The sequence below is a fragment of the Halichoerus grypus genome, chromosome 6 (assembly GCF_964656455.1).
Source record: "Halichoerus grypus chromosome 6, mHalGry1.hap1.1, whole genome shotgun sequence".
Taxonomy (NCBI): Eukaryota; Metazoa; Chordata; class Mammalia; order Carnivora; family Phocidae; genus Halichoerus; species Halichoerus grypus.
Window position 1 is genome coordinate 67017913 of NC_135717.1, and position 15362 is coordinate 67033274.

Genomic DNA, 15362 nt, shown 5'->3' on the forward strand with positions numbered 1-15362 from the left:
TGTCTCATTTTTGTCTGACTCTGTTTGTTTCTATGTACTAGGTAAATCAATCACCTCTCCTAGTATTGAAGGAGTGACCTTGCAAAGGAGATGTCATATGGCCCAGAAACTCAATCCCCTCTGACCAGAGCTAGGTGCTCAAGAAGCATCCCCTGTATGGGATGCATGAGTCTGTTTGCTGTGGCAGGGCTATGTTTGTGATGCAGTGGTATATAGGGTAGTGCCCAGTCTGGCTGTAATGCATGGCTGCACTGAGTGGCACAAGGCTGCACTGTGGCAAAGGGATGGGCAGGGCTGTTACCTGACCCAGCCGGAATGCACAACTGCAGTGTGGGGATTGGCAGGATTCTCAGCTGGGCACATCCCCCATCTCTAGCAGATGAGAGGAATAGTTTCCAAATGACTCCCACCCTCACCAACTTTAACAAGCTAGATAAGGTCACAAGTATGGCACCTGCCAGTGTCTCCATCCCTGGGAAAAGTTCCAAAAGTTTCCAGCCTCTCTGGCAAGCACTTTAAGATTAGTAAGTGGGTCTCCTTCACATATGGTCTAGGTGCTTTTCAAATTGGGATTTTTGTGCTGGGTCTCTTGGTGAGTGAGTCTGCACATGAACCCTTAAGAGCAAGTTCTCCATTCTCTATGGTTCCATGGTTTTCCTGAACATAACCTCTGTTGGTTTTCAAAGTCTGGCATTTAGAGGCCTCATCTTTCTCATTCAGGATCTAAGGGTTTTCAGTGCCTGATGTGGAACACAAACCCTCACTCAGGGAAAACTTCTGTATTTTTGAGATCCTCCTTGACTGTGATCATTGAATGTACAGTGGATTGTTTCTGGCAAGATGGTGTCTCTGCCTCTCCTATCCCATCTCAATGCTGTTCTTTTTGCCCTTTATTGTAGAGGCTCTGTTCATCCAGTTTTCTGGTCTTTTTCAAATTATTCTACATGCAGTTGTATATTTGTTGTATATATGGGAGAGATCTTCCTACACTGCCATCTTGAACCCAAGTCTCTATTTATCCAGATTTTATAGACAAGAAAGTAATCACAAATGGTTATAATTAGTCTAAGATCAGAAAATTAGTGTGTAGTAAAGTCAGGACTTATCTAAGGCAAACTCATCAGAATTGCTTATTTTTATTTTTATTTATTTTTTAAGATTTTATTTATTTAACAAAAGAGACACAGCGAGAGAGGGAACACAAGCAGGGGGAGTGGGAGAGGGGGAAGCAGGATTCCCACCGAGCAGGGACCCCAATGTGGGGCTCAATCCCAGGACCCTGGGATCATGACCTGAGCCACAGGCAGACGCTTAACATCTGAGCCACCCAGGTGCCCCAGAATTGCTTATCGTAACTTACTCAATACTGCTTACCCTGTATCTTTCTATAACCTCTTATTCATAAATTTATAAGTTCATTACCCTTGCAGTAGTTTGTCTATGATGGAGATCAACAATTTCTTCCTTTTTTGTATGTGCATGCCATATTCTCATATCAAGTGGTAAAAATGGTTTTAAGGCATTTAAGGCTATGAGAAGACTTGCAGCTGCATCCCAGGCCTCTTGAAATACTGGCTCTTTGGGAAGTCAGACACCATAAGAAATCATGATTCCTGCCAAGCTGTGAGGAAGCCCACACTAGCCAAATGGAGGTACAACCTAGAAAGAGATGCCTGATCAGCCCCCAACTTTCCAGCCATCCCAATCCAGGCATCAGTCATAGGAATGAAGTTCACAGACGACTCCAGTCTCAGCCACCATCTAACTGTCCATGTGAGGGACTCTAAGAACCACCTACTGAGCCTCTCAACCTCTAAAACTATGAAATATAATAATATATTATTGTTTTAGCCACAAAATTTGGGGTGGTTTGTAACATAGAATTAAGTAACTGGAATAAATCTTTTTCTTCACTATGAATTTTACTATTTTTCAATGTAGGACCATTCAGTTTGTTGTGCTTACTGCTAGGCCTTTTTTTTTTTTTTTTTTTAAGATTTTATTTACTTGAGATTGAGCACACAAGCAGGGGGAGGGTCAGAGGGAGAGGGAGAAGCAGACTCCCTGCTGAGCAGGGAGCCTGATGTGGGACTCGATCCCAGGAGCGTGGATCGTGACCTGAGCCGAAGGCAGACACTTAACTTACTGGGCCACCCAGGTGCCCCTTACTGCTAGTCCTTTTGACTTATCCTGTGACTCAATGAAGTTGACAAATATTTATTGAGAACCTACTCTATGCCAGGTTCTGTTCCAAGAGCTTGTAATACAGTGGTGAAACAAACTAAGCATTTCTGTCCCCTTGTGGAGCTTACATCTAACAAGGGAGAAGGACAACAAACAAAATATGAAATAATGAGATATATAGTGTGTTAGAATGTGGTAAACACTATGAGTATGAGAGAGGGCAGGGTGAGAAAGATCAGGAGTGCCAGGGCAGGGAAGAAAGACAATGTAAAGACAGTGTAAAGACACACCCCAATGAGAAGATGACACTGAGTAAAGAAAGATAAAAAGGAGATGAAGGAGAGGGTGTGCGGGTCCACCACTCAGATCATGATCTCAGGGTTGTGAGATGCAGCCCTGCAAGAGGCTTTGTGCTGATCACGGAGCCTGCTTAAGATTCTCTCTTTCTCTGCCCCTCCCCTCTCCCTCTCTTAAAAAAGGAAAAAGAAAAAGAAAAAGAAAAAGAAAAAAGATGAAGGAGTTAGCTAAAGGGAAAGAATAGATGAAAACAGCACAAAGGTATTGAGATGGGGCTATGAATAGAATGATCAAGGAAGAGCAAAAAAGTCAGTGTGCCTGGAGTAAAGTAAAAAGGGAGAAGCAGTAGGAGCTGAAGTCAGATGGTTAACAGAGAGCCAGATCATGTAGATCCTCGTGAGAGCTCTGGATTTTATTCTGAAAGAAACAGGGAGAACCTGAACAGCAAAAGTGCTATAATCTAACAGGCTCACTCCACTTACTGTGTTAAGGTTGAAGGAATATAAGAGCTAAAGCAAGGAAACAAACTAGAAGTTGTTAAAATACTCCAGGGTAAAGATGAAGAAGGCTTGGATCTGACTGGCAGGAGGAGAAGTGATGAATAGTCCGGATATATTATTGGTAGAGCCTAAAGAATTCCCAATGGACTGGAAATGGGACATGAAAGAAGAAAGGTATCAAAGATTGACTCTGGTTTTTGGCTGAGCAATTAGAAAGATGGGATTGTAATCAACGAAGAGGAGGAATCCTAGAAGGGGAACGGATTTGGGGACAAAGATCAGTTTACTTTTGGACATGTCAAGACAGAGCTGTCCATTAGACATTCCAATGGAGATATCAAGTACACAGATGGACATACAAATTTGAAACTCAGAAAAAAGATCTGGAAGAGAAATAGACCTGGGAGTCACTGACACACAGATTATTTTTAAAGCCATGGGCTGGATGAAATCATTTCTAGAATGTGTAGATAAAAACGAGCACTCCAACACTGAAGGGTTACTCTGTTATAGGAATCTTGAAACAGAGTGCTTGCTATCTGCTGATTTTACCTATCCCTGGAGGGTGAACTATGGACCCTGAGAAATAATCTCTGTTTCTACATGATACCAGCACTTGACTCAATCTTCATTTTGATCCCTTCATTCTTGAAGATTTCTATTTCCATATTGCTTTCCAAACCCCCATTATCACAATTCCTTGACGTATTCCTAGTGGAACGTACTTGCATGAAAATAAGATCAAAACTCAATAAAACAGAGCACATTACATGTCATATTATCCAAAAGTCTACAGTCCAATGGCACAGGTGGCAAAGGCAAAATGAATTAAAATTGTATCTAATGTTTTAGTACTTACATATTTTCTTATATATTCTGAATTTATTCTATGTGATTTTTGAGAGAGAGAGAGAGAGAGAGAGAGAGGGAGAGGGAGAGAGACAATCTCAAGCAGGCTCCACACTCAGCACAGAGCCCTACACAGGGCTCAGTCTCACGACCCTGAGATCATGACCTGGGCCGAAGTCAAGAGTTGGATGCTCAACCAACTGAGCCACGCAGGCATCCCATTATTCTATGTGATTTTGACAAAATACAGAATATAGAGAACTTCAGGTTAGATTGAGAAGTTAAAATTCTGCTTAAATGTGTCTGTCTTGTTACTGCTGTAAAATGGTTTACAAAAGAGGACTGCTGAGACTGAGCTATCACAATGTCCTACATAAAAATTGCATCTCCTACAATACTGCCAATATTCTAGGACCTTCCCCTTCAGCTGGTAGCACAGGTGATTTCAGGTTGAACCTTTGAAATCAAAATGGTTTCAAATCAAAATGGTTTCAAGTATCATCTACCAAACATTTGCATCAAGAATATCGGAGACATCTAAAAAAAATCTAAAAAAAAGGTTTGAGCACCACCGTTCTAAAAGAATCAAGGACAACCCATGCCAGAAACTGAAAATTGGGATTATAATCCACTCACTCACTAACAGAAAGTCATTTTCTTAAGCCTGCCTAAAAATTAATATTTATTATTCATTATTTCTGGATAAAACAGTTACAAATTATTCCATATTCACAGGAAGGGAAGATAACTCTGCTCCCTGCATCCTGACCAGTGTTTTTAAACTCTCCTTCTCTCAGTTCATTCATCATCCCTTCCCTCAAATTATCACCCCCTCACCTTTCCATGGCAAATATCTACATGATCTGTGTTCACTGCCTCTTTTTCCTGGAAATGGTCCTTTCCTTCAACAACTGTCATCTAGAGGTCCTACCTTCTCATCATTCTGTGTAACACTGATATAATGCGTGCATAATGCATAAAAACTTACAGAGCATTTCAAATACATTATACTAGTTGATATTCAAAACACTCTTGAAGAGGCATATCTCCTGATTATCTAATAAGGAACCTCAGGTTGAGAGGCTAAGTGACTTGTTCCTACAAGGATATAGAGCAAATAAGTGACAGCATAATGCCTCCCACTTAGGTCATCTAATGCAAGCTTGGCATTCATTGCACTGCATTATAACTCAGTCTAACACACAAAATTACATTTTTTAAAAAAAGGTTATTTATTTGAGAGAGAGTGAGTGCGTGGCAGGAGTGAGTGTGCGGGGAGGGGCAGAGGGAGAAGGAGAGATTCCTCAAGCAAACTCCCTCCCAAGCACAGAGCCGATGTGGGGCACGATCCCAGGACCCTGAGACCATGACCTGAGCTGAAATCAAGAGTCAGATGCTTAACCAGCTGAGCCACCCAGGTGCCCCCAAAATCACATGCTTAAGTAACACTGATAAACTAGCCCATTGATTGCTAAATCTTTTGGCCTTTCCTCCTGAATCATTTGCCAAAAATTTACTGACCATCCAATCACCAGAATTTTATTTCAGCTTGGCTTTCCTCATCTTAACTATTTGATTCTTAACTGCTTGGATTCATTCTCCTAAGGATGCCTCAGACTTAATCTTCTCCCAGTTTCTGCTTCTCCCTCCCCACCCCCTACCCCTTTGGTGGTTGTGGCTTTTTCCAATAACCTCTCCAAAATGACAAATGAGATTTGACAAATGTAAAATGACAAGCTTGTTGAAAATGACTATTTTCTACTTTTCTGACTAGTTCATTTTTTAAACTTTAAGTTTATTCATCCAATACTCCTACTTTACAATAACTGTCAAACTAATATTCAAGACAAGTAATTCGCCTTCCCTGATTTCATATTCCAAGGTTGAAATGACATCTGAAATCTTAATACTTTTCTCAGGAATCCTAACAAATAATTTGGGGGATTTCTTCATTCCATGTAGATGTTGTTTTCTATTTGAAGTTTTTATTTTTATTTTTTTCAATACAGCTCCTTGAACAAAAAAACATGCAAATTGTGGCTCACTACGAAGACAAAGGACCAGTGACTAAAATAATTTTTTAAAGTAAGATAACTTAAAAGTCCTTGAAATTGCTTGAAATTGCCTTATATATGGAATATTAGTATAAAAAAATAAACCTAGAGTTTAAAGAAGTTAATTGCATAAATTTGGGGGAAAAAACTTTTATTATTAATTTACTTTTAAATAATGGAGAAACAAAACGGGCAAAAAGCAGAATAAAAATAATGGATAAAAACGCAATGGAATTAAAAATTTAATTTAAAATTAAAAATTTTAAATTTCATCATTTAAGGGGAAAGTAGAAAGGAAAATGCTACCAAGTACATACAAAATTGCCAAATTATACCATGGTACAGGAATAAGAAAACTGAACAATTCCAAGAAATATTTAGGATATCCCCAGAATATACAAATGTTACAAATCTGGAAAACATTCTCATGCTTAAGAGAAATAATTTTTAAACTTATTTTAATTAATTAATTAATTAATTGGGGGGGGCAGAGGAAGAGAGGGAGAGAGAGAGAGAATCCCAAGCAAGCTCCACAACTCTGAGATTATGACCCCAAAATCAAAAGTTAGATACTCAACTGACAGAGTCACCCAAGCTCCTCACCCTAACAATTCAACCAATTTCTAGCCTCTTAGCACCTGCATAGCCCCACAGGCTCCATATAACCGTAGGGAAACTTGAAATTTTTATTCCCATGCATTTCCTTCTATTCTTGCTAACTAAACGCATAGTACTTCTGCCCCCCTAAATAACATCCTGGGGTATTTTGTGCTTCCCCTCCTCTTGCACTGTATATCTGAAGATCTTATTGATCAGGAGAGGCTCAGGACTTACATGTTGCTGATGGTGGTTTAAATGTTAGCTCACCAAACCAACACACCCAAAACCTTGCCGCCCCTGGGAAAACTGTGACTGATCAAAGAAATGATTACTAGGGAATTACTGACCTCCTCAAGATGGTCAGCCTTTCGATTATCTAAGAGCCTGAATTTGTCAAAACAGAAAACGTATTTCTTACTGAGGGATGCACAGAAGCCACCAAGAAGGAGTCACTTTATGGCAATAGGCCCTGAGATACACCTTTCTACATCCCAACTGCATACCGTCTAGCCTTACTAAGTATGTCACCTTCGTAATAAATACCAAGAGATATTTAGGTTACCAGTGCGAGTTTATAACCACAGATGAAAAGCATAAATTCATAATCTACATTAAACAATCTTAGCCAGGAATACAGGGAGTCCTAGGATATCCACGGATGAGCTTCAGGGGCTCAAAAATTCCCTTATATTACATGCAAATTTATCTGTGTATTTTTCTGGGCAAGAGTATCCAATGCATTTATCAAGGTGCCAAAGTTGTCCTTAAATAAAGCAAAATATGAAAACCACCTAAAAGGTAAAAGTATAAAGACACAATATGGTATAGAAGAAAAAACTAGTATTAGAAGGTAAAAAGCCAAATTTGGACCTTAGTTCTACCCCTCATTAGCTGTGATACTTAGGTAAGTTGCTTTGCTTCTTTGCACATTCATTTCCTAGTCTATAAAAATGGAAAAAGACACGTACTATGAGGATTAAATATAATGTATGTAAAGTACTTCACATAATGCCCAGCAAATATTGCATTATCCACTGATGCTTGCTTTAAGAACACAAAAATGTCTTAAGTAGACAAAATGAGCCACAACACATTTAAAATCAACTGCTAGATGATAAAATCTATTTTTCTTCTGAACGTAGTTTCATCAAAATATGGATATACTCTGTACTCATATCTTATTGCTGAGACAAATGCGCCACACAAAGGTAGTGACTTAAAACAACACAAATTTATTATCTTACAGTTCTGGAAGTCGGAGGGTCAAAATGAGCGTCCTGGGGCTAAAATCAAGGTGTCAGCAGGGCTGTGTTCCTTCTGGAGGATCTAGGAGAGAATCTGATCCTTGAGCTTTTTCCAGTTTCTAGAAACTTCTGGCATTCCTTGGCTCATGGCAACATCAACCTTTGCTTTAATCATCACGTCTCCTTTTGCAACTCTGACTCCCTGCCTTCTCTTTCTACTTTAGTAAAAACCCTTGTGAAGACACTAGACCCACCATCTAAACCAGGATAATCTTCCCATCTCAAGACTCTTACCAAATCATGACAAGTCCCTTTGCTATTTAAAGTAATATCTCACAGGCTCTGAAGATTAGGACATGACATCACTGGGCATCATTCTGCCCACCATAAATTGCTTGATGTAATCTGACATTGTATAAATTCTGGTGCTAAAATAAATGGGTACATTTACATTTTGAAATAACAGATATTTGGTAAGCTTCTCCTCACTACTTTAAAATAAATCAGCTTTCTAGAAAAACCATAAGCAATTATTTTTAGTTGCACCATTTAATCTTAAATCAGCTGTGATTGGCACATGTTATGCTTTCTTTTATAAATGTCAACGTCACATCGTACAAATTATTGCTATGTATAACCAAGAGAATGCTTGTCGTTTTATTTAGCTTTTTTTTCATTTTTCTAAATATTATTTTTTAGACATGAACACTCTAAAATTTGACAACACAGAAAAATTATGTTTCAAAGAGAGGAATAAATGGTATGTCCCCATAAGATTTGGTTTTATCATGATAGCTACTCATATCTGAGCACAAAGTGTAAACCACAACTCACCAGTGGTTCTCTATTTTTGACCAGACGAATGATTTTTACAGAGTCTTCTTCATCATCAATATCATCAGGCATCGGAGGTAATACAGGATCGTAATTCTTCTGAGCCACAGTATCATGTACAGAGAGCAAAGCCTATCAAAGTCAACATTTGGAAAAAAAATAATCAAATATAAAATCCCAAGCACATCCAACTATAAAGAAAATCAAATCGGTGTTATAATTTTGACATAACAATGGTGATAGACAACTACTTGAAAAGGAGGATCTTAGAAACAGGAGTACGTAGGACAGGAGAAGGCGGCACTATTTAGCTGCCATCCCCATCCCCAATGCCACTAATGTAGGACAAGAATCAGCATAAAAGTCTTCTCACCTGTATATTTTCTGGTTCATCATTATAAGGGTGGCAGCTGGGGATGGGGTGGGGGTTATTACTTTTACTAGAAAATGAGGCTCTAGGTACATTGTTGATCAGCCAGTAGGAGTCTGAGAGAACTGTATTTTTCCCTTCCTCCTGTTAGCAGAAAACACACAAAAAACTGACCAATAATGACTAACTTTCGTTCTTTTCTTGTTTTCTCACCTTTTCATTTTTTTGTGTAATAAGATAACTAATTTGTGTATAGTGAAAGTTTTTCTAGTCATGACTGTCATGGTGGTAAATCTCCACAAAACACTGTCACATTGTCATTATAGACCAGTGACCAAAATAACTCTCAAACCTTGACATGTCACTACTATTTTAGGAGAGTGGGTTTTAGACTTTTAACTCATTTGTTCCCTAATCACTACCACCACAGTCTGTAAATTATTCTAGCCAGAAGCCTAGAAATCATCCTTGAAACAAATCTCTTCTCCACCGTACACTCCTCAACACCCAATCCATATCCTGTTAAATCTACTTGCAAAATATATCCTAAATGTGTTGTCTTCTCTCAGCTCTAGACCAGAGGCTGGCAAATGATGCCACCTGTTTTTGTAAAGGAAATGCTCCTGTCACCCAGTCTTCATTCATGGATGTGTTGTCCATCACTGCCATCATGCTACGAGAGCAAAATGGAGTAGGAGCAACAGACCATTTTTACAGGAAAAGTTCAGAAACATCGATGTTGTCGTGTTTTACCTGGAGAACTGTAATAGCCTCTCAATGGTCCAGCTGCATTCACCTGTGGTCTTTTTTCCAAGATATGAATATCTCACAGTTTCTTTGCCCACTATGCCTTTGAGGAACATTTAGGATGTTTTCAGTTCTTGGCTATTATAAATAGTGCTGCTATAAATATTTCTCATCTTTTAATGCGTGTGCGTGCGCACAGGCACACACACACACAATTGGGGTTAAGTACAGTTGGCTGTTGAACAACTTGGGTTTGAACAGCACGAGTCCATTTGTATACAGGTATTTTTTGAAAAATACAACACAGTCTTATAAATGTATTTTCTTTTCCTAATAATTTTCTTAACATTTTCTTTTATCTCATTTACTTTATCGGAAGAGCACAGTATATAATACACATAACATACAAAATATGTGGGCGCCTGGGTGGCTCAGTTGGTTAAGCGACTGCCTTCGGCTCAGGTCATGATCCTGGAGTCCCTGGATCGAGTCCCGCATCGGGCTCCCTGCTCGGCAGGGAGCCTGCTTCTCCCTCTGACCCTCCCCCCTCTCATGTGCTCTCTCTCTCTCATTCTCTCTGTCTCAAATAAATAAATAAAATCTTTAAAAAAAAATAAAAAATAAATAAAAAAAAAAAAACATACAAAATATGTGTTATCAACTATTTGCTATTGGTAAGGCTTCCAGTCAACAGTTGGCTATCCGTAGTTAAGTTTTGGGGAGCCAAAAGTTATACACAAATTTCTTTCTTTTTTTTTTTTAAATTATGTTCGGTTAGCCAACATATAGTACATCATTAGTTTCTGATGTAGTATTCAATGATTCATTAGTTGTGTATAACACCCAGTGCTCATCACAACACGTGCCCTCCTTATACACAAATTTCTAACCATGCAGGGAGTCAGTGACCCTAATCCCTGCATTGTTCAAAGGTCAAGTATATTTAAGAGAGAAAAGTCTGGGTTGTGGGTTTCTAAGTATATTCAACATTACTAGATACAAGATGAACAATTTTTCAAAGTGGTTGTCCCAGTTCTACTCCTACCAACAGCTTCCGTGAGTTCTAGTTATATCCCATGATCCCCAACATTTTACATTACTAGTTTCAATCTGGCAGTGGTGTCTCCTTGTGATTAAAATTTCATATTTCTTATAACCAATGATAGCTTTTTTTGTGAGATGCCTGCTGAATATCCTCACACAGTTTTCTATTCTATCTGTCTTTTTCTTATTGATATGTAAGAATTCTTTATAATATACTGGACCCAAGCCTTTGTTAGTTACATATGCCACAAATGTCGCTTTTTTATCTGACAAGAGTTTCAGAGCAAAGGAATGAACAGCCTTAAGATGAACAAATATCTGAAGAGATAATAGTTGTAAATTTTTGACAACTGATGAGAGACCGAGTCTGAAGATTCAGGAAACCCAATATATCCATTAGGAAGCAGGAACAATAAAAAGAAATCCAAGATTAGATACATATCGTAGTGAAACTACAGAACACCAAAGACAGGAGGATCTTAAAAATATCAGAAAAAAAATATGACTGACAGCTGAGTGATTAGCCACAATGGAAACCAGAAGCCAGTTCAATACCTTGTAAGTGCTTTAAAAAATAAATAAATAAATAACAGCCAGCCCAGAATTGTGTATTCAGCAAAAATACCATTCAGGAATGAGGATGAGAGCCAAGATGAAGTTAATAGGGATCCCACTTGAAAAAAGTAGAAAACAGAAAACTTAAAAAAACAAAAAAACAAAAATCAAAAAGATGCACAATGGTTTGGGAAGACACTGGACATCAGACAATTAAGGACAGTGATCACTGAGAGACAGGAAACAAATGTGAGCCTTGTGAGGCCAGAGTTTCCTGGCCGTGTAGGGGGAGAAGGTACCCAGGCAGAACCCACTGGTCTCCGTAAGTTGAGACAACACAGTGAGGAATGCCGGGAGGTCAAGGAACTAAAGTTCTCAGGAGAGAGTATGAAAGAGAAGATGGTGACAGGCACAGGGCTCTGGAGATCTGCAGGAGGTCCCCCTTTGAGTCCTCAGCCAAAGCACATGCATACAAAAAAACTACCAGAAAGGATTAGAGCAGTGGTTATCAGCTGAGAACAATTTTACTCCCCAATAGTCATTTGGCAATGTCTGGAGACATTTTGGGTTGTCACAGTGTGGAGGATGCTACTGCCATCCAGTTTGAGGCCAGGGATGCTCCTAAACATTTGACAGCATACACGGCAGTTCCCTGCCCTCCACACCCCCTCCCCCCAATAATTTTCAAGCTCCATAATGTCAATAGTTCCAAGGTTAAGAAACTATGCATTACAGGGAACAATCCCCAAAGCTCACACAGGGCAGGAATAGCTCCTGTTCCCTTCAGTCAGAGGGGAAAAGTTTGGCATTCACAAGGCACTGAGGACAGTTAACACAGGATATTGTCTTAATAGGAGGAAATACTTAATCCAAGATTAAACAATGCTAAGATCTCACCTAACAAAGCTTAAAAGCAAGCCTCTGAAGGACCAAAATATTTCCCTGTAACTTAATTATATAACAGAAAAAAAACTCAAGAATATCACTATAAAAATATGAAAATATCCGGCATCAAAGAAAGTAAAACTCATAATGACCGAGAGCCAATCAATTACTGACGAAAGTTATGAGGCATGTGAAGACAGAAGAAAATACTACTCATAATGAAGAACAACATAACACCATAGAACTAAACTCTGAAAATTACACAGATGACAGAATTATATAGAACCAAATCCTGAAATTAGAGAGAGACTGCAGACAAGAAAATTAAAACAATTACTATACCTGTATTCCAAATGCTTAAAAAGCTAGAGAAAACACTGAAAATGAGACTTGCCATATATAAGAAAGATTCAAATCAAACTTCTAGAGACAAAATATACAATGTATGAAATTTTTTAAAAAGTACACTGAATGAGATTAACGCTTATAGTTAAAGCAATTTATAAACTACCTAAAATGAAACAACACAAAGAGAAAATATAGTAAAAAATTACGAACGGAACATTATTGAGCTATGCGACAACTTATATACACCTAATTGGCATCTCCAAAGGAGAGGTGTTAAAAAAAATATTTGAAGAAATATGGCATAAAATATTCCAAATTTGATGGGGGGAGAAAAAGCCCCTAGGGCCAGGAAGTTCAACATATCCAAGCACAAAAGAAACATAAAAAGAAATAACACCAAATTGCTTAAAACCAGTGAGAAAGAAAAAATCTTAAAATCAGCCAAAGAAAAAAAGCTTAAAAAGATAACACACATCAGAAACAATACAAGCTACAAGATAAAAGAGCAACATCTTTTAAATACTTAAAGAAAACTGGCAACCTAAAATTCTATACCCAGCAAAAGTATCTTTTAATAATGAAGGGATAATGAAGACTTTTTAAAGACATAAAAAAAGTTGAAGAAATTCATCACCAGGAGACTTGCACTACAAAAAATGGTATATAGAGTTTTTCAGACAGGAAGATAGGAACAGTCAGTGGATGGGATATGGATCTATAAAGAGTTGAATGAAAAACATCAGAAATGTTCACTATCTGGGTATCTATGATAACTATCTTGCACATAGATAAGACTAATAGAGATCACTAATAAACATCTTTTATAATAAAATGATTATCATAGTTGATAGGCAATACTAACAGCAGCAGCTACGTATTTTTCCTCTTTAGTTTTGTATTCATTTCCATGTCTGGATTCCAAAATATATTTTTAATATTCATAGATATTGAGTTCCTAATTATTTAATAGTTTTGCTTTACAAATATATTTGGTTAGCAACATTTTTATTTTGGACAATTAAAAGTAACTTTGTATTCTATTTGCCTGTTTTAACTGTGATGACTTTATTCTTCAATATACAGATTGTCCTTTTGAAAGGCAACACACCTAAATAAGAAAATTGTATTTCCATATGCCACAGTCACCCCAATCAGAACTGATGGGTTTACCTGTTGCTCAGAAGACTATGCAGGAAATTGAACACCAGGCCTTATAACTCATCAGGCGCACAGACTTTCACTGCTTTGGACCCCCTGGAGTCAATTCTATGTTTTAGTATCTGTCAGGTCAACAGAATTAAGTATCTAATTCATAAGAATGAGTAACACTGATTTATTCCTCCAGAAGGAAGCTTCACTTTTCCCTTTTGCATGCTTAAATGAAGTCTCATCCATTCTACATGCTCAGGCAATGAGTAATTTCTGGTAAATGCACGTTTTGGAAAGCTGAAAAATTACAACAAATCTTTTTATTTTATTGCCTTTTTAAAACCTACCAAATTTTCCCCAACTTCCTAAATTATAATACCATATTCTAGAGATGATGTCACTTCACTGTTTTATCAAAAAACGAGCCTCTGAATGATGATTCATAGATGATGATTTGCCTTTAATGTGGCCATGTGATGCCTAGGAGTGGTTCTTATTATTAATGACTCTCTTTGCTTCCCCTAGAAACAAAGTCTCTGTAGAGATCCTCATCCTTTCATCAGCTCCCCCAAAGGCCACGAACATTATTGCTCTTCTCCACTCTATCACTGCAGGAAGCTCCTACACCCTATCACATCTACTGAGGCCTTCTGCTACTCACTACCCCACTTCCTTTTTCTCACCATCTGCTGTTTCTTTGATGCTTCATTACTTTTCCTGGACTTTAAGATTTGGATAATAAGACTGGATTTTATAAACATTATTGAGTAATAAGAGTAGTTATTACTTATTGTTTGGATATGGCGACTGACTGATCAATTCACAGATTTTTAAAAAATACTAACAAACTGAGGGTTACTGGAGTGGAGGGGGGTGGGAGGGATGGGGTGGCTGGGTGATGGACATTGGAGAGGGGATGTGCTATGGTGAGCACTGTAATTGTGTAAGACTGGCGAATCACAGACCTGTACCCCTGAAACAAATAACACATTATATGTCAATATTTATTTATTTATTTATTTGAGAGAGAGCACAAGTGAGCATGGAGGGAGAGGGAGAGAGAATCTCAAGCAGACTCTGCACTGAGCCCAGAGCCCGAAGCAGGGCTCAGTCTACAACCCTGAGATCATGACCTGAGCAGAAACCAAGAGTCAGACACTTAACCGACTGAGCCACCCAGGTGCATCTCGATTCAGAGATTTAACAACTGGATGTAATCTTTAACTCTTTGACAGCCCTCAGGTGAGACAATGGTTACAAAATGACAAGCATTTCTTAACTGTTGGAGACTTGAGGGTGGCAAGATGTATACACAAAGTGTTGACATATATTCCAGTGGTGATCGATTAACAAAACTGAAAAAGAAAATTAAACAGGGCTTCTGAGGACATAGGGGGAAAGGACCTTCTCATGCACACCTGCGGGCACTGCACACTGAGGGGACCCGTCCAGATTGTTGCAAAGGACAAGCTGGCAATCACTATCAAAATTTTAAATGTACAGATATTTTAACCAGCAACTTACTGGCCCAATAAAATTCTGAAATATACAAGAGATATGCATTACAGTGCTATTTAAAAAGCAAAAAAAGCAAAGTTATCTAACTTATCTCTTAGAGGTAGACAATTACATTGCTCCGAAGACAAGTCCACAAAATATCAAAATGTTAAAAATCCACAAAACAAAACAGAAAAATAGTGCA

At 38.2% G+C, this 15362-nt stretch overlaps 1 protein-coding gene across 3 annotated transcripts in view; it reads right to left on the minus strand.

Annotated features, from left to right (window-relative positions):
• The window catches only part of MPP7 (MAGUK p55 scaffold protein 7), a 299029-nt gene that overhangs the window by 95826 nt on the left and 187841 nt on the right, over positions 1-15362 (minus strand). For all 3 annotated transcript variants that reach the window (XM_078075305.1, XM_078075306.1, XM_078075304.1), the window contains exon 6: positions 8563-8694. In XM_078075305.1, the coding sequence (XP_077931431.1) occupies positions 8563-8694 (132 nt within the window). The remainder of the gene's footprint in view (positions 1-8562; positions 8695-15362) is intronic.